Raw genomic sequence first — 20,780 nt, forward strand, 5'->3', positions numbered from 1 at the left:
AGTTATTGTCCCTGTCCCGTCAGCAAACAGGCCCCGCCCCGCCCCGCCCCGCCCACTGGTTAAGGCTCCGCCTTAAGGCTATTTAACAGCTGTCGCTTTTGTCAGCCCACTTTGGTGAGCCAGAAGCTTCAGAGGCGCGTTAGTGGAGCGAGAGCAGTGCGTTCACTGAGGTAAGAGCTGAGGAGCAGTGCAGCCTGGTCAGGACAGCCTGTGTTACAGCATGGTCGTGCGGTTCAGCACAGTGTGAGTGTAAGTGCAGCACTGTCCAGCTGTGTTTCTTAGATTCACACATGTCTGAAAGCTTCAGTGACTCCAGTGCATGCTGTATGTTGGTCTAGCGTAACCAGGCTCACTGTTAGTGCATGCAGCTTCTCTCACCAGGCTGATCTTCTCCAGTCACGTTGGCATTTGCATGAGCAGAGCTGTGCACCTGCATGTCCGGTCACCACTGTCGCATGCGTCCTTTGACAGGCATGAATTTAGATGGGGACTGCAGCATGTCAGTCAATTGTGGCAATGGCAAACTTAGGCAGTGGCTCATCGAGCAGATTGATAGCGGGGAATACCCCGGCCTGGTCTGGGAGAATGACGAGAAAACCATTTTCAGGATACCTTGGAAACACGCGGGAAAGCAGGACTACAACCGCGACGAGGATGCTGCTCTCTTCAAGGTGAGTCCAGCAGATGATCGTGGGAAGATGATTGCACTAAAAGTAGGGTGTCTTTTCAAACACATCTTGAGCAGAACAAAAGTAGCATCTTCAAGATCTGCCTAATTTCTAAGTAACTTCAGAGGAACCGCAGAGGAACTTCTTAGTTCACCCAGCTTCCATCAGCATGGGAACTGAAGTCTGTCAGGATCTATTCTTTTCTTTTTGGTTTAAAATAAAATGCTAAAGATCTAGAGAACAATCCCAAAAAGTAGCATCTCAAAGATCTACTTAAGTACTGAGAAACGTCTGAGAAACCTCAGAGGAACTTCTTAGTTCACCCAGCTTCCATCAGCATGGGAACTGAAGTCTGTCAGGATCTATTCTTCTGTTTTTGGTCTAGAAAATGCTAAAGGTCTAGAGAACGATCCCAAAAAGTAGCATCTCAAAGATTACTACTACTTAACTACTAAGAAACGTCAGAGGAACCACAGAGGAACTTCTGAGTCCATCCAGCTTTCATCAGCATGGGGACTAAAGGTCTGTCAGGGTCTATTCTTCTCTTTTTGGTTTAAAATAAAATGCTGATGGTCTAGAGAACGATCTGAAAAAGTAGCATCTCAAAGATTACTACTACTTAACTACTGAGAAACCTCAGAGGAACTTCTTAGCTCATCCAGCTTCCACCAGCATGGGAACTAAAGTCTGTCAGGGTCTATTCTTCTCTTTTTGGTTTAAAATAAAATTACAAAGGTCTAGAGAACTATCCCAAAAAGTAGCATCTCAAAGATCTACTTAAGCATTGAGAAACGTCAGAGGAACCACAGAGGAACTTCTTAGCTCACCCAGCTTCCACCAGCATGGGAACTAAAGGTCTATCAAGGTCTATTCTTCTGTTTTTGGTCAAAAAAATGCTGAAGGTCTAGAGAATGATCCCAAAATAGCATCTCAAAGATCTTCTTAAGTATTGATAAACGTCAGAGGAGCCACAGAGGAACTTCTTAGCTCACCCAGCTTCCATCAGCATTGGAACTGAAGTCTGTTAGTTTCTGTTGTTCTCTATTTGGCATAAAATAAAATGATAAAGCTCTAGAGAATGATCCCAAAGTAGCATCTCAAAGATTACAACTACTTAAGTACTGAGAAACCTCAGAGGAACCGCAGAGGAACTTCTTAGCTCACCCAGCTTCCATCAGCATGGGAACTAAAGTCTGTCAGGCTCTGTTCTTCTCTTTTTGGTCTAGAAAATGCTAAAGATCTAGAGAATGATCCCAAAAAAGTAGCATCTCAAAGATCTACTTAAGTACTGAGAAACTTCAGAGGAACTGCAGAGGAACTTCTGAGTCTATCCAGCTTCCATCAGCATGGGAACTAAAGTCTATCAGGCTCAGTTCTTCTCTTTTTATTCTAAAATAAAATGCCCAAGCTTTAAAGTCAGAGGTGAGGCCGATCACAAAGCAGAACAGATGCTGAGGAATTAAACGTTAAAGACTAACGTGGAACTGAACGACTGATACTAGAGTAGAAGAACAACAGTAAGAGCTCAGAGCTCTTAAACTGAGTAACTGTTAGAACTGCGGAGGGATTTCTTGGCCCATCCAGCATCTATCAGTCTGTTAGACTCTATGCTCTTCTTTTTGGTCTGAAATACAAATGATGAAGCTCTGAAGTCGGAGGTGAGACCGATCTCAAAGCAGAACAGGTGCTGGACCATACTAGAGTAGAAGCATCATCACCATCATCACCTCCAACACGTTTTAAGAAACACTGTTAATAATAACAATATGACTTGAAGCCTAAATTATTAATATTATTATTAATATTATTAATAAGATTATTATTGTTGTTGTTATTAACAGTTAGGGTAGGTGTAATAGCGCTGTAGTTGCCACATCAGTAGCCATCTAATACACCAAAAAGTGGAACCCAACAACACTGGAACCCTTTTTAATGCTGTATAGAACCATGTTTCTCAGTGGTTCTCAGATCAGTCCACAGGGACCCTCAGATTGACTGTATTTTTGCTCAATCCCTCAATCCCCTGTGTTGCCAGCTGGGTTGGAGCACAAATCAGGACTCTCTGAGGGTCCCTGAGGACAAACTTTGAGAACCACTGCCTTGTGACCTAATGCCACCATTTCTCCATCATAGAGAACCATTTCTACTTTTAGAACACTAGAACCCAGATATCATGGCTCTGCATGTACCCCAGAACCCTTGAAGAACTACTACTACTACTTCTTAAAGGGGAAAATAAGCAAATTCTGGGGGTCCACCATACAAAGCAAGCTGCAGGGGGGTGTGTTTTACCACGGTGTGTGATGGTGTGTGATATCTGACTATGTGTGGCACGTCCTTCTCAGCGTTTATAAATAAATCGGGAGAGTACTGCAGCCCACTCATATTCCTAAGGTAACGACACCTGCGGCTGTCAAGCTCAGGCGAAAACCTTCATTCAGACCCACGTTCATTCATGGTTTCCCCTTCTCTTGTTTCTCAGGCGGTTCAGATAATGGTAGAAACAGAAAGTGAAGCCAGGAACCAGCAGGTGATCCGTAGAATATCTCATCCACAGCGATGTGTGTGTGTGTGTGTGTGTTTATTTTTATTGTGCCAGGCCTGGGCTCTGTTCAAAGGGAAATACAGGGAAGGGGTGGACAAGCCAGATCCCCCAACATGGAAGACCAGGCTCCGCTGTGCCCTCAACAAGAGCAATGACTTTGACGAACTGGTGGACAGAAGCCAGTTGGACATATCAGACCCTTATAAAGTCTACAGGATCATACCTGAAGGAGCAAAGAGAGGTAAAGCTTAGCCACCGTAGATTCCTGACCGCCACCTTCATCACCATCAGGGAGCATATCTTCGCTGTCAAATGCGACTTGCATTGACTTCCATTGAAAGTTAAGAAGGTCAAAATCAAGCATTGTATCCAATCGGACTGAATTAGCGGTCAGACAGCTAACAGAATATGAAGAGAAGCCTCATGTTTTTAGCCGCATCTAATCAAACAATAATCAATAATAGAATATGGATGATATTTTACACTTGTGATATTAAGTTGTCTTAATTCCTCAATAATACCTTAATCCCTTAATCCCTTATCCCTCATCTTAATCCTTGAGGGTGTCCATGCGGGCCACACTTTGCTTCTCATGGTCTCAGAACTACACCACATACATATTTAGCTTAATAGTAAATACTGGCTTCGTAGTGGTTTTATGGTTTTTTAACTTAATTAATAAAATTAATAGAATTTTACTGGATTAAAATACCATAAAAAAACAAACTACAGGTGCATGGCTGCTTCCAGGCAAGATTGACCTGAAGTGACCTTTCGCAAAGCAAATGTAAAATAATACAAAAAAAAAAAAAACAGGACAACAATGTCTTACAGGTTATTTTCAGTTGTTGCAAAGAGCCAACGTCACCATCGCTATATATATATATATATATATATATATATATATATATATATATATAATTATAAACTTAAATATATAAATATAATATTTGTTTACATTTAAATATTGCATTGTTAAAGCTTCAGAACATTCCCTTCTCTCCTCAGTCCATTCGGCCCATATGTGGGAAGTGCACCGCAAATACAGCCTGTTTTACAGCCGTTGTTTTTGTGATGTCACAAATCCCCCCCCCCAGTTTTCCACCTATTCAGTCTAGAGCAGTATTGCTCACCCTTTCACTTTGAAGTTATAAGCAGTGTTTGGACCAAGATTGATACGAGATACAAGGCAGCCAATCAGAAACAGGTTATTTACATAGATTAGTCTTAAAGGCACAGTAACAAAAATTCTAGTTGAATTCTAAGGCACAATCTGTCCTGTAAAAATGAATGATGGACCTTTTTTGATGCATGAATCATAACTCCTGTGGACTTCAGGGGAAAAGATAAAATACTAGCCAGTGTTTTGACATCATCTGAACTAAAAACGTCTCTCAGTGAAGCGTTTTGATCTTTGTTTAACACTCTGAACTGTCCGTAACCTCTATACTCGCTCAAATTACTCTGCATTCGGCACGATTTAAGCAGCAGCCGTATGCTTGATCGGTCTTAGGAATACGATGCATTGGGGTCATATTACTTGGCTGTGCTGCAAAAATAGAAAAAACAAAAAAACTAGCATCCTGATGCATCGGCCCTGCTACAGCAAGCAGCATACATTGAGCGAAAATGAAGACTTTCTGTGCATTGACTTTGTGAGCACTGTGACTTGCTCTTTCACTCAGTAGAGCAGGAAGCTCAGAGGAAGCCACCACATGTGCTAAACCTCCTCAATGCTTTTTATAGAGGGCTTCGGTTACCAAGTGCACAGAACCAAGCAGCGCTGCTGCCCCTTGGGCCTTGCATAACACAAGGCCTGTACGATCGGGGGTCAAGAGGATGGAGAGCTATTGGTTTGCCTTTCACACGTTTCAAACTATTGGCCTAGCCAGGCTAGCTAGAGGCATAGATAAGAGTGCTATTTCTATTCCTGGAGCCTGTGCACTGGCTAACTATAGACAATTACCTCAGGCCTGAGGCAAACAAGTTACAAACAACTCTCAGACAAAAACGCAGAAGTCTGAAATCTAGATAACGTGAACCGGACTGTACGTACAGAACTAGCTAGCATATATATATATATATATATATATATATATATATATATATATGTACATGTACATCTGCATATCACTGCTGTCACACAAAAATCTTGTATCTACAAAATAGGAATGCCGACAAGAGGAGGGATAAAAACTACTGACCTTTCAATTGAAGTGGATGTAGAAATATTTTATTTATAGAAAGTCATTTTTGAGCATTTCTATTGGTCCATTCATCCTGAAACACATTTACATCATTGCACACAGTGTAAAGATCAACTACGAGATTCAATCAATGGCACAAATGGTATTTCAGGGTTATGTGTTGTATTTTTAAACGCTGGTATACTGGTCAACCAGCTTGACCACACTGGTTGAGCAACTAACCAGTACCAGACCAGAATAATCAGTTTTCATCATCGGTGTATCTATTTACATTCATCTTTTGCTTGAGATGTTTGAATTCAGATGAATTCCAGTTATTCGTTTGATTCTTTACAGCTTTTTCTACAGTTTTCTCTGTCCTTTTGGATTTTTAGCATTTTTCTGGACATATCTAAAATGTAAATTTTTATCTGAAATCATAAGAATGTGATATTATATTATTTTAGCATATTGGAATCAACCAAATTGGCTTATTGCTGACAATAACACTGGTTTACATTGATGCTTACTGGTAGCCTTGATCTACACAACCTCTTCATCAGTCTAATTCAAATGTATGGCCAATAAGTAACAAGTTTCCAATCTAGCCCATCGAGAGGTCACAAGAGCTTGGTGAACAAATGACCTAAAGACTAGCAGGTGACTTGAGAGGCAGTTACTGTACATGCTAGCTAAGCTGAAGCTAGCTTGGTTCTAAAGAAACTTTGTTGATTTTTCACTCTAAGGTCATCTGAGGACATTCCTCAGTCTCACAGTGGTTGCTTTTATGGTGGAAATAAGAAGAGTAATGTAGTTACAGGCATGCAGCACCTTTCACGCCGTGCTAACAGTGGTTTTCTGTTCTTTAGGGGCCAAATCTAACAGCATTGAGGACACCTCGGCTCACGTGACAGCTCTTGGTTATCCCATGCATTCTGCTTATCCTCCTCTTCAGACCCAGGTGAGCTAGTCGCCACCCACATCTTCAAGTCACATCACCCGGCTCGTGGGACGGAACGGTGGTTTTACACATAGCATTGACATCGCATGCGTTTTGTCCACAGATGCCAAGCTACGTGCTGTCCCCGGAAAGAAGAGACTGGAGGGAGTATGGCACAGAGCAGCCGCACCACCAGCCGCCCCACGCAGAGCTGCCTTACGGCCCGTGTCCTTACCCGCCCACACGGCCTCTGCAGTGGCACGCACCACCCTGCGATAATGGTACATGCTCATAGAGCTATAGAGCTTCCTATTGCGCAACTCAGCCTCCCGTCACAATTTAAAGTTGCACCCATTGCTGAAGCAGATACATACACACCTGATCTAGTCCTCTTAGAGATGTATTGTCAATAGAATAGGACCCTCTGGAGCGATACATAAAGGCCAGGCGTGGGCTAGATGGGGGTATAAAGACCCCGGCATTGAGATGTGGAGCAGTGGAAGAACTGTGTTGTCTGGAATGATGGTTGGTGGAGCTCCATCCAGTACTTTAGGCATGAGTTGAGGAGTTGGATGGTCACTACCCCACCTCATCCGTACCTCTCTGACTTATCCCAAAAGTACTGGAATGACGGTGGTGTTCGGCTGAGGTGGGGTGGTAAGCACAATTCAGCATTCTGACCTCTCTACTGCTCTTGACAATAATAATGCAATCAAATCCTCACAGCAATGCTCCTCCAAAATCTAGTAGAAAGCCTTCCCCCCCTGAACAGTAGAGACAGTTACTCCAACAAAAGCAGGATACACTCTTTTTAACACCCTTGATTTCAGAAGAAACAATGAACAATGAGCAGGTGTCCCAATACTTTTGTCCACATAGTGTACTTTCTGGTGGAGTTATCACTTTTAAATCAATCTTGGGAGATATTTCATGCATGTGCAATGTTTTTTTTCTGATAATAATACTCAGATAGCTTGTACCTCTAAATATTCATTAATTAACAGTTAATTAATATGTGGGTCTATATTCTAGCATTTCATACAGCAAACCAAAGATAAATGGGAGAACGTGGGCTTGGTTTGCGGAACCTTGCTTCACGTAATAACAAGAGATCCTGTATGATTAAATTTTGTAACTATTTTAATACTACTTCTCTGACAGTTAGCTATTGGATCTAGACACTTTCACACAGGCTAGCCATCATTATCAGGTTGCTGCCAGGTCCTAGCCCCCCCCTTCGCTTCTCTAGCCCACCTGAAGCTCATTTTTAAGCCTTACATGAGACGAAGGAGGTGGCTTAGAAGAACAAGGAGAAACCAAACCCGCTGGAGACCTGAGAAACATTGTTCATGACACTTCAGCTCCTGCTTCACACGGCTTTTGTTTGGTAGCGTAGCAACTCCAGAAATAGAAATTGCACAGAAATAAGTACGCCTGAGAGTTGACACACCTTCCGAGACAGTTAATCGAGCGCAAGTTGAGTGGTTCGACGTCTCAGAATCCTCCCAATACACAACGGCATGCTTACAAGTTAACTCTTAACCTAATTTCCGATGAGTGTATTGATGTGCGTATGTTCGGATTTGCCACAATGTTTGATTCTAACCCTGAAAGAAGAAACGCCTGTTTATCCAACACGTGGTTTTTGACCATTTCACCTGTGAAAACACGTGTGACCACATGTTAAAAACTAGTTGTTTTTGTGTTAACTCTGCAGAGCTCGAATTCTGTGCTGCAGAAACTGGTTTGGCCAAAGAGTCTAACCTCAGCTGCCTAACAGAACCTTATCAGTCCCAATCCAAGTCATCCTTAAACCACGTAACCCACGTAACCCCCCAAAATCACCACCCCTAGAATGAAAAATCAGTTTTTGCTGTATATGAGTGAGACTGTGTCCATAGCATAAGTCCACTTGCAGCCTACTTTACTCTGATTGGCTGTTCCCAGAGGCGGCAAATGAGAGGCCCTGGAATACAGTAAAGGGGGCCTATCCGAGAGACAGCAAGGCTTATTACACACTAAGATGCATTACTCAGTAACTACAGGGGCTTCTCTGGTTGCAGAAGTTCGGCCCGTTAGGGGGACATAGGCTTTTTAGGGGGTGAAGGTGTTAATGAAAGTATTAATGAGTATTAATGAAAGACGATGCCCTCATTACAGTACTCCAATCTTTTCCAGGTTACCAGATATCCGGCTCCTTTTATACCTACACCCCTACAGAGTCCCATCCAGTGTCAGTGGACCCCAGCATGAGATCAGCAGAGGCCATGGCCATCTCTGGTAAACTCACACTTACACATACATACACACACACATATACAACAGAGCTTTTGCAACCCAGTCGGAACTTCCGCCCTCTGTAGCGTTCTCTTGAAACCTTGCAAGTGCTGCAGTTTTCCTAATTTGGTAGTAGCTGCTTCCAGGTGGTGTAGGTTTTCCCCTTGTAATACATCAGCTTCTAACATTAATAATGAGACCTGTGTGTTTCCAGAAAGAGGAACAAATATAAGGGATGTCCTTCACGGTAAAGCGATTGTTCAGGGGGAAAACACTCATTTACATAAATATCACTAATGCAAAATGGTAAAATTACCAGCAGAAATTGGTTGTAACTGTGGTAAGTAGGTCGTAAGATTATTGTTTTGATATATTACTCCTAAATTCAGCTTAATATGATTATGATCTAAAAATTATGATTATGAACTAATAAAGTCGAAGGTTTGTGTTAGATGCTGCACCGTCATGCAAAAAAATTGACATTTTGTCAATGTCTTTTTATTAAACATTTCACAATATACAAGTACAAACAGTCCCACTCCTTTAAAGCCACTCACCCACCCGCCCACCCTACAGACCTGAAACTGGATGCTTCACATACTCAAAACTAGAGCTGGGCAATATGACAATATTTTATGATATTGTGATCAAATTTGCTTTCGTGATGTACATTAAGCTTTTCTAAGAATATCAATGATACTATTGGTGCTTAAGGAGCACTGATCAGCTGCAGGTTTCATTACTGACAGTGTAATTAGACTGGCTTAATTAGACAAAGAGCAGCAGATGTTGAATAGAAATCACTGTGTTCAGGGCGGGAGAGGATCTGAATAGTAGTTTTTGTTAAGAATCTGCTGCTACTGATGCATTTATACAGTATTTAGGCTGTGATTATATGTATTGTGATAAATATCATGTATCATGAACATCAAGACATTTTATTTATTGATTTTAAATAAATAAATATTAGTTAGCTTGCATTTTTTTACAAATGTCAGGAAGGCCTACACATCTTTTGAAAATCCATGTACAGACCTTAGCAGGGAGTATTGTGGGGCAATGGTGGTTCAGCAGTTAGAGCTCCGGCCTATTGATGACAGGGTTGTGGGTTTAATACCCGGGCTCGGCAAGCTGCCACTGTTGGGGCCTTGAGGAAGGCCCTTCACCATCCCTGGGTCAGGTGTGGAGGACGTTGTACAGTGACAAATACTTACCTTTAAACCTTTATACCTTTAAAGCCTTGCATAATAACTTGGTTCCATTCAGAGTAAGTAGGGGGACAAAGGCCAGTGTATTACATTTATTTATTTAATTATTAATTGTGTACATTTTATTTACCCCACTTAACACAGCATAAGGAGGATAGTTTCGTTTTTTCTAAACTTTTAGAGAGAAAATCAAACATTGGTTGCAAAACTGGTGTAATTCTGTAATTCTGGACACATCCAGAACATATGGAATACATTTGCTTGATCTTGTTTGCACCCATCACATCCAAATTTGGTTTGATTTTAGATCTTACTTTACTCCCATTAAGTTGATGTACTACCCTGAAGTGTGTAACTGAATGCCGTTAGTATCTTCCTTTTTTGATGATTTTCACTTTCGGACAAAATTTGAATCTAGTAATTGTTCTTTACATTACGTTAAACATTTAAATGATAAATGGACCAATAGAAATGCTCCAAAATCACTTCTATTGAATTTCCATCTAACAAAAGATTTAGATGACAATTCACTTTATTCAAGTTGTATATCTTATCTAACACACAGCAGCAGGGTTCAGTCTCGCTCTATACAGCCAGCGTCAATTAGCTAGACGCTAATGGTTAAGGAGTCTAAGACACATATAACACCAGAGATCCAGAGGGAAAGATCACAAGGTTGCATTGACCCAGCAAACACTTGTCCAGTAAATCTGACGACCCCTGTGTTTTACTGCAATACATGCAGCTTTCTCAGTTACATGCAAACAACATCAACAACACCAACTAAAGAAAGCCAACAGCTGTTAAATGGGAGGTTTATATACAATAATCTGCATTTCTGTTTAATTGAAGTCCTTTAAATCGGGTTTGGTGTGAAATGTTCTTTTCTACCGAGTCACAGTTGTTCTCAGTGGTGGTGAACGGAACCAGACATCTAGTTTTACGTTTACTGCCTTGAAAATCTGCTTCACAGAAATGTGTTACATGTTATATTTACGAATTTTGTGCCTTATACCAGTTTTACAGTGTAATTCAAACTAAATTCTCGGCCTGAACCATATTTTAGGGCTCGGTGGAGGGATACATGCAGGGTGTTGCACAAAAAAGTAGTCCCTAATTTGTTTTATTTTTTTTTATTTACCCATATTTTAGTATTTTACAGTCTTTGACATTACATAAACTCAGAAGGCTCATGTGTAGGTGATTTTTAATAGTAAATAAATATTGACTATATTTGCGTTGTAGACATTGTGACTCCTGGTTCCTATCACCACCATTATAAAGACTTCCAAGTCGGTAAGTTTCTCTTCAGTTAACCATTTCACATCAAACCAGATCTGGATGATTATGTTTACATTCTTACCGTTATACAGAAATGTTGAAAAATCTGTGAAATATAATGAATAATCTGTAATAGACGTGTTTATGTAGTTTCTGAAAACTCTGTTATCTATAAACATGGACAGCAGTAGCAGCCGTCACCATCCTTTCCACCTCCTTCTCCTTCCAGACTGCCGCCTGCATGTGTCCCTCTACTATCGGGAGTCCCTGGTGAAAGAGGTGACCACATCAAGTCCCGAAGGCTGCCGGATCTCCTCCTCTCCCTCTCCGGGTTCACCGTCCTCTCCTTCCTCCCCGTGCCCAGAGGACAGGCTGTACGGTGGGGCGGAGTCGGTGCTTTTCCCCTTCCCCTACCCCCATTCGCAGCGCCGCGGGGCCGACAAGCTGCCCAACGTGCTGGAGCGGGGCGTCCTGCTGTGGCTGACCCCCGACGGACTTTACGCTAAGCGCCTGTGCCAGGGCAGGGTGTACTGGGAAGGGCCTCTGGCGCCGTACTCGGACAAGCCCAACAAGCTGGAGAAGGAGCAGACCTGCAAGCTGATGGACACGCAGCAGTTCCTCTCAGGTGAGAAACGTTCATCTCAGCTTTCTTCTGCAGTCCAGAATGTGTCTTACAGTCCAGTATGGCACAGTCCAGACGCTCGTTCACAGAAAGTCTGGTAACCAGTTCACCAGTAACTCCGCTGTTAATGGAAAACCTTGTAAACTCTGTTATTAAACTACTTGAAAATGGGAACGGCTGAAATTTTGTGAGGAATGGATCATTAGAAAGGGTCCAGAATTGGTCAGGGACCAACTTTAAGATGGTATGTTCTGTAAATCTTGTTTTGTAACATCAAAAATAATGAAAAAAATCTTAGATTTTTATATTTTTGTTATAAAATCTCAAAATAAAACTCAATTTCCTTAAAATCCTTCTCTTAATAAAATAAGAGTTTATTTTTTGGAGTACCTTTTAAGTAAGAGTAGCTCTAAAAGTGTCTATATTTTGGAAAATGACACTCTTTAAATTCACATGAACTGATCTTAGCAGTGTGTTTTTCTCCATTATTTCATAAAAACACTATTTTCATTTGACAATATGTAATAAATGTGGTATTACATGCATCATTACTGTTATTATTATTATTATTATTATTATTATTCAATGTTGTTTCAGTACTATGGTCATAATGGTCATTATCACAGTTCGGTAGTCAGCTACCGACATATTCAGACGGTCCACCTCCTGGTGCAGTTGTGGCTCAGTGGTTAGAGTCCTGGCTTATTAATCACATGGTTGTGGGTTTAATACCCAGGTTTCTCAAGTGGCCACTGTTGGGCCCTTAAGCAAGAACCCTGACCATTCTCTCCGCTCCAGGGGTGCTGTAGCAGATCTTGCGTATACATGTTCTCATTTGGAAGAGCTTCTGATTCTTCTTTATTTTTAGAATTCTAGATTTCCTTCTTTAATTCAAGACAGATTAGGGGTTGCAGCTTAGCATTTGTTTCCTAGAGAGTTACAATTCTAGTGATTGAGACTTAGCACAAGTTTAAACCACCAATTACTGTTGCCTGCTTTTAATATGACTTTTCTGAGGTTTTTTGACCTTTAATTGAAGGTTTCCACGCTGTCCTATTTGACATGCAGATTCACAGCAGCTGAAATGTAAAACGTTGGTTCTAGTGTCGTGATACGAGTGATATTTATGGAGATGAAGGTGAAGATAATGATATTATCATGCTGACAAGAGCAGAAAATTTGAGAGTTAATCAAAGTATATGATGCTTTGCTGAGGAGGAACAGATCTTTTGGAGAAAATGAGCAAGAAGACAAGAGAGATGATGCCGTTAAACTGAAATGTCAACTTACTGACATTGCTGGATCACTTACACTCCTGTTTGTGAAGCACTGGTAGCACCTTGTCATTTCTTACTCTGACGGAGTGCTAACTGACTAGTCCATTAAGTGTTAAATCTGACGAGGTGCTAACTGGCTATTACTAGAACCAGTTTAGGAATTACACAAAGCGGCCTTCAAAGGGTTAACATGCTTATGATTATCGGTAATGAAAGCAGTTGGATTTTGGCAGAACGTTTGGGTTAGCTGACTGTAGCAACCCTACCTGTCAGCCCGTTGGTGGGCCTGTATGTGTAACCTTGTCTGTGGTTGACCTCATGGCATGACCACTGTTGGTTCAGTCAGCAGTATCACACATTTTAGCTACTTTAGACATTCAAACCTCAGAGCTGGAGGACTTTCCAAAGACCTTTCTGGCAGATGTTGTTAACCCCCCCATTATACATCCCTTATATAAGCCCTGTCTACACCTGCCATCTCATCTCTCTGAACTAGTCATCAAGCCCCCCTCTGTAGAGTGGGAAAGGGGTCATGTGTTCACTGTATTGCTCATCAGGTGGTTTTGTACGGGTACTGGCAGAGGAACCAGAATGACTGTCGGAGCAGAAATCACAGTCCTATTTTGAGGATTCTTATCAGAGGGGCCAGGCCTCAGCCCCAGGGGTAATAGTGCACTATTTAACACTAAAAGTGTTAAATATCAAATTATAGTATATTATATAGATTATTGGTATAATTGTAGTGAAAATTTACCAGTGTATCATAATATTCAATATATGGTCATTTTCAACATTTACAGAAAGAAGCTCCAGTTCTTAAGGTTTGCCTGGAATTATTGCCTATTAGGGATGTAACCATTAAAACTCTTTATATGATTTGATGCAATTTAGTGGTTTTAAGATGTAATGTTTTTTATTGTAACAGATAGAAGATGGTCCATATGTTAATATGTGTAAATATTCAGATTATTAGATAGCATTATTTGGCAGAACTTAAGATGTAGATAGCACAAGAAGCAGTAGTACAGTACATGGTATTCTGCCTACCATGGTGTTTGGTCAGCAAAGGCTGTTTCTAGTATATACTGTAAACCATGGTTCCATATCTGAAATTTCTTCATGTATTTTTCAAATTCTAGATTGGTTTATTTCCAGGCAGTCTAGGAATGCCAGCTTAGTTGAGCTTAGCATGATGATGGTTCCCAGACCAGGCCTGTGCACAGAGCCACTGATGCCTGTTACCTGCTTTTAATGCAACTGTTCAAAAAATAAGTAAAGAGTAATATTTATTGTCTGTTTATTACAGCGATCAACTAGAGCTGCACAATATTGGGGGAAAACTGACCTTGCAAAATCTTGTATTCAAGATTGGAGTAAAATTACTGATATTGTGCAGATATAATCTTCCTCTGGTAGATCTGTCATGGAAAATGAGAACAATGTGAAGTTTCCTTTTGTATCAAGCAAGCTGTGGCATGATATATATGATCTAATTAGCCTTTAATGACATTGCACATCCTGCAGTGTGACTATTGTGCATGTGCAGCAATGGCGATGCGGAAACCATATGTTGTGCAGCCCTATATTATATTTGATTTGATTATTATATTATAATATAAAAGGACAAGATTTATAACTGTATAGTGCTGAATAATGTCCCGATTTAATGCTGTAGTCCCAAGCTAACTCCCTATATGATGGCGCAGTATGATACAGTGCACCTGAAACCATACGATACAATAGGATACACTGCATTTTTACATACTGTACCTGCCTGTGAGCTTACCTGCATTAGATAAATTAGCTAGCAAGCAGTCACTCACTATTAGTAACAGCTTTAGGGAGCTTTAGGATTGGTAAATAGCTGTTGCTTTACAATAAAATTAATGGCTGTCAGTTTCACTTATATTTAACGTGAAGGGTGATGAAAAATTATGGTAAAATGATGCTATTTTATTAGCAGCAACCTCAAGTAAAAGTACTAAAGTTACGTAGTTGTGATACTCAAAGCTCTGTAGCAGTTGTGCCATGTTTTACTGGCAATTGTCATGTGCAGAGAAAGTAATTAAGAAAATATGACCTACCAGTCACTTAGCTTTCTGCCTATCCTTGGCTCTTGTTGTTTTGGGCTGGACACCCTGTTGATTGGAGAGGACTGGGGGAGGAGGATTCCACCTCTGCGAGGAGTAAGAAGTCTAAGGCTTGGGGGGAAAGATATCTGTTGTTCGGTTTTCCTTACCTTTAAATGTGAGCTGTGGCCTGACAATAGCTAAATACTGCCTCATTTATGTGCAAGGTTGCTACAATACTGTGTCTGCTGTGTATATTGTATATCATGTATTGTCTGTATATGTACATTGCCTGTATATTGTTCAGTACTGGAGAGAAACCAACGGCCAGAGCCAAATTCCTTGTGTTGTCAAGTCAAATTTATTGTATAGTGCTTTTTACAACTGTTGTTGTCAGAAAGCAGCTTTACATAATAAGTAATTAGTAATTTTTTGTTGTTTTTGTTATTAATACTCAAAAAGTACTGTTACAAGGAACATGTACTTAAGTAATCAAATGAGAGTTATTATAATGCATTTCATGGTCAGTTGTGTTTGAGCAGAGAAAACTGAAAACTTTACAACCAGTACATGAGTTTGACACTTTAGAAAAATTTTATTATAATTGATTTAATTTGAGTTTATTATTAAGGTTTATTATTAATCATTTGTATTATTTATTATTAATTTATTAATATACAATTATTATAAAAATGATTGTCTTTTCTTTGTAACATTTAGGAATGTCATTTCATTGACTCTAAAGAATTGAACATTTGTGGCATTTGGCAAACACTTTTATCTGAAGTGTGTTGTATGTAAATGTATTACAGACGTAGGAAAATATAGTATCAGATGGTCACAGGTGCTCAGACAGGCATTAATTCCTGAAACCATATACAGAGGCCCACACTTCAGTTATTTACCCTCATAACTACATTAATGTCATAATTATCATCAGTTTCATAGGCCCCAAAATTGAACCCTGTGGGACTCCACAAAATCTGCTGAACAGTTACCAGTCAGATATTTTAAATATAAGTACTTTCTGCATTAGAATAACAACAGAATAACAAAGCTAGAGTTTAAGGGGTTTAACCCCTGTCTGCCACTTGAAGGGCAGTGATGTTATCCACTATGCTATTCAGCCAAATACCAAAAGTTCTTCTCTGCTCACAGAGTTGCAGGGTTATATCCATCACGGACGTCCCATGCCGAGATACCAGGTGGTGCTGTGCTTCGGAGATGAGTATCCAGATCCACAGCGACAGAGCAAGATGATCACAGCTCAGGTACCGCCACATTTTATTTGATCAAATGATTTGAAACTTCACACATTGTGGATTTATTGAAGCATGATTATGTTGTTTGTTAAGCTACATATCTTAGCGGAAAAGTGAGGAAATGGCTAGTTAGTCTATGGTCTCAAAAAAGCTACAAACTATTAATGGCACAGAGACTCACTCAGAATCACTGGGGTGGTAACCTCCATAACCATTCCACTGGGAAAGTGAATGTAATGTACTTTTACTATTACTATTATATACACTATTTTTAATGCTGTGGTTACAGTAAGAAACCACATGTTGACGGAAATGGCCTTTTCTTAAATCTGTGTCTAAGAAACTTCTGAGCTTCTACCGAGCTAAAATCAGCCAGGTTTTTTCTAGCATCAAGGCAAGTCACTGTTACACTATAATAGCATTCTGGTAGAGATCTCTTACAGGCTTGTTTTTTATTAAAGCCAGTGCGGGATTGAGACATATGAGGGACTGGTGTAGTCCTCCAAGTGGGGTTGATAGTATTTATCCAAAAAGTACTAGGAATGTCTTTCTGCTCTAGGGTTCTAAAGTGAGTTAATCCCCTGAAATATGATGCTAGGATCATATTCCATGTGTGAGTTTATTTTTACTACCTTTGGAAAATACCAGAGAAGACGATTTCATATGACTTATATTGTTGTATTGCTTCCAGTACTTTGAGTTTCCCCAATTTAAAGCATGAGGATTGTGTTTTAGTGGAGTTGTTGAGAATTGTGGTGGTTGAACATCTCTATTAAGTAGGTGTACTGTATTACACTTCTAACATGTGAATAATTTAGCCCAACGCTAACTTTATAATATTATGTTATCACCTGTATTGAGCAGGAAATCTGGTGGATTCTAGTTCAAACATACAGACTCATCCTCCTTAATTCAGTCTCCTTCTGCTAAGGTAGTGAGCCTGGGTCTCTAAGCACTGTGGCTTTGTAAGAATACTGCCAGGAATGTGTAGGAGGGGCATTAGAGGAAGATTAAATGAGAAGTATCATCACACCTGATCTGAATCAGATCTTTCTAAATGTCATCATCTGAATTACATTTACAAATCTGACTGAACATCTGCTTGGTAAATTAGAACGGATGGGAGGAGGCATCCGGCTGATATCAGCAGAAAATGCTGGATGGGATCATAGAAGAGTGAGTGTTTGAGTAGCTTGAGCATTAAATTAATGCTCATTTTAGAAGAAATATCAGATTGATCAGAGGATACTTGGAATTTCAGTATCGGTATCACATCATGTCTAGTATGGATGCATAAATCATTACCAGCATGTAACCGAGCCTATAGGGTACAAGTTGACCCTTATCATTGAGTCCTACAGTCAAACACAGGTCCACATTTATGCCATTGGTATATAAACGAAGTCCAAGCCTAAGCTCGCATGGAACGCTTCCACAGCCTTACTCATAAAATGGCCAGGTGCACAGATTTGGTTAGTTAGTAAAGGCTAAAATCCCATTTTAAAGTGACTGAACTTGCTGAACTTGCTATAAAGCTGTGCTCATTGGTGCGCAAACGCTAGACCATCTGTACAAACTCTTCCTACTCTACTGTTGGAGCATTCAAATGGTTCACATGCTGCCCAAATTAGAACTGCACAGTACAAATGGTTGTTTTAGCATAAAGACGTAGAAACAGAGAAAAATGCAGGAGCGACAAGTGCAGATGACTTGTCAGTTTCTGCATATTGCATTAGATTAATAAACTGGGCAGGTGTTTTGGGGTGTGCTTTGAAAAAAAGCTACAGAGCATAAAGAGACTGTACTGTAGAGACTAACTCAATACTGTACTGTGCATTCAATCTGAAGATACCTGGACTTCAGATCCTTCTACTGCTGGGCATTGGTCTAAAACCATGTATAATAGACTGTAGGTTTGAGCTAAACGTTTGCCATCCTCCTAATATCCTCCTAACTCCTAAGAACATCACAAAAGATGCAGGACCCAACAAACTGACCATTAAAACCTGTCCAAAACTGTCCATTAATGTCCATTAATTTTGTCTGGTTAAAGTTTGGGAGAAAAACAGAGCCAAAAGCAGTCCAATTATTATTTTTTTTAACAGAGAGTAGAGATATTCATAAAGAACAGGTTCATTAACTTTATTAATGCAAATTTAGACATGATCAGTACTGTGGCAGCATGGCAAAGTATTCTGATACTGAGGTTTATGAGTATAGCCTATAGCCCAGCACCAGGTCCTTCATCAAAATTTCAGATTTCATTCCTATAATACTGTTATTCTTGGAAAAAAATATATACAACGGGCTTTTAAGTACTGAATTAAACAGTTAGCAAGTCTCTTAATGAGGGATGTGTAGACCGTTCTCAATTAGAAGAACTGTCTGGTCAAACCAGACTGAATCTAATCGTGTTGGAGTGCTGAGACGGTCTCCCCTTTCCCTGTTCTAACATCTAACATCTTCTCTCCCAGGTGGAGCCCATGTTTGCCAGGCAACTCCTGTACTTTGCAGGCCAGACCAACGGTCATTACCTGCGGGGTTATGAGCTTCCCTCTCAGGGGGCGCTGCCCGTGGAGGACTACCAGAGAAGTCTCCAGCACATGCAGGAATGAACTCCCAATGAAACAACCCCCTAAACAGACACCCCTCAGCACTGTTCCTCTTCCATCCACCTGCCCTGCTTCCACTGGGGAAGCCATTCAAGTCTGCAGACTTCTGCTCAATCAGAAGCCCCCCTGCAGGCGAGGGGAGTCAGGACTGAGATGAACTGTCAATTTTCAACATGCCAGTAACTTGCCAAAACTCAGAAGCATGCATCAAGGAGGCCAGACAGGTACATTGTATTTTTTTTTCCAAGAATAACTGTATTATAGGAATGAAATCTGAAATTTTGATGAAGGACCTGGTGCTGGGCTATGGGCTATGCTTATAAACTTCAGTGTCAGAATACTTTGCCATGCTGCCACAGTACTGATCATATCTAAATTTGCATTAATAAAGTTAATGAACCTGTTTTTATCCAAACTTTAACCAGACAAAATTAATGGACATTAATGGACAGTTTTGGACTGGTTTTAATGGTCAGTTTGTTGGGTCCTGCATCTTTCCTGATGTTCTTAGGAGTTAGGAGGATATTAGGAGGATGGTAAACACTGATAAGTCAATTTTAAGTTGTGTTTCCTCCGTTTAGCTCAAACCTACAGTCTATTATACATGGTTTTAGACCATTTCTGCAGAATGCCCAGCACTAGAAGGATCTGAAGTCCAGGTATCTTCAGATTGAATGTACAGTAGAAAAAAGAAGCTTTCAAATTTGCAAACTACGTCAAGTCATAACAAACTCTGCATCATATTAAATGCTGTCCTTGCAAACATCAACATGATAAAATGACCTTTTTTACTCGTGTTTTGTATCAGTTTTTATAGTTTAGTATCAGTGCTTTATATTTCTTTTGTACTTTTGTATAAAATGTTCTCAGGACTGTTTTTTTTTTTTACTCTTTTACTCTTTTCCTTCTCCTTCCACAACTGACTGTAACTTCTTGACTTTTTGCCATGGAAATCAAGCTATTCCTTTTTTTTTTTCACTGTACATTGTTGGACATGATTTATAGGCTATTTATATTTTTATACTGGGTGATGTACTGTGTGTGTGAGTTTCTGGACTGAGGCTGGCTAATCTTGAATGTAATCAAGCTAATTCTTTTTCTTCCATGAATTAAGTCTCTCGAGAAGTTATATAATTCTAAATACTAAGAAAGAGGACTTCTGGGACTTGTTAGCTACAGATGAGTCTGTATCTTACAATCACAGACCGTCCTGTTTTTTTTGGTGCCGAAAGGTGTGTGTGTGTGTGTGTGTGTGTCTGTTTGTCTGTGGTGTACTGAGAGCTGATGAGAAACTCACATGCAGGTAACTGGCCACAACACTGGGGTAATAGAGTAGAATGATTACAATGGAAATGACAGGAGGGGGACGACCTCTCCTTATCCCCCTGTTTCTCTGTTTATCTCTAGTTCTCTCTCTCTCTCTCTCTCTCTCTCTCTCTCTCTACAGTCTTAGGTTTCTGTAAAGTTGTCATTTTTGTTCTTTTTTAAATTGGTACAATTGATCAATGGAAATAAAAAAAAATGCTCCATTATGGTATCTTTTTGCTCTTGTTTATTTTAATAATATGTGTGTGTGTGTGTGTGTGTGTATATGTGTGTGTGTGCACAAGTGTGAATCCATACTTTCGTACACATGCATTCATCCATGCATACAAGTGAGCCTTTATGTATTTATGTGTATGTTAGCTTGCCTCTGTATGTGTAAGTGTGTGTGTGTGTGTGTGTGTGTGTGTGTGTGTGTGTGTTTGTCCTCATGTTTAACTTTCAGATATGCTTGAGTGATGGCAGTCGAGAGGGGAGTGTGGTTTGAGGGGGGGCAATAAAAACAGAGCG

General features: G+C 40.2%; 1 protein-coding gene across 3 annotated transcripts; it reads left to right on the forward strand.

Annotated features, from left to right (window-relative positions):
* Positions 1-118: 118 nt before the first annotated feature.
* On the forward strand, positions 119-20,481 carry irf4a (interferon regulatory factor 4a). 3 transcript variants are annotated; one of them, XM_072687253.1, is made up of 10 exons: positions 119-170; positions 472-671; positions 3,268-3,454; positions 6,269-6,360; positions 6,464-6,620; positions 8,518-8,619; positions 11,070-11,120; positions 11,335-11,730; positions 16,232-16,344; positions 18,810-20,481. In XM_072687253.1, exons 2-10 carry the CDS (start codon positions 474-476, stop codon positions 18,948-18,950), a joined length of 1,437 nt encoding a protein of 478 aa, XP_072543354.1. In that variant the 5' UTR covers positions 119-170; positions 472-473; the 3' UTR covers positions 18,951-20,481. The 3 variants fall into 3 exon arrangements, with proteins under 3 accessions (XP_072543354.1, XP_072543353.1, XP_072543356.1); XM_072687252.1 differs by having other exon boundaries at positions 127-671; XM_072687255.1 differs by lacking the exon at positions 11,070-11,120 and having other exon boundaries at positions 127-671.
* The last annotated feature ends 299 nt before the right edge of the window (positions 20,482-20,780 follow it).

The sequence above is a fragment of the Salminus brasiliensis genome, chromosome 9, assembly GCF_030463535.1.
Source record: "Salminus brasiliensis chromosome 9, fSalBra1.hap2, whole genome shotgun sequence".
NCBI classification, from domain to species: domain Eukaryota; kingdom Metazoa; phylum Chordata; class Actinopteri; order Characiformes; family Bryconidae; genus Salminus; species Salminus brasiliensis.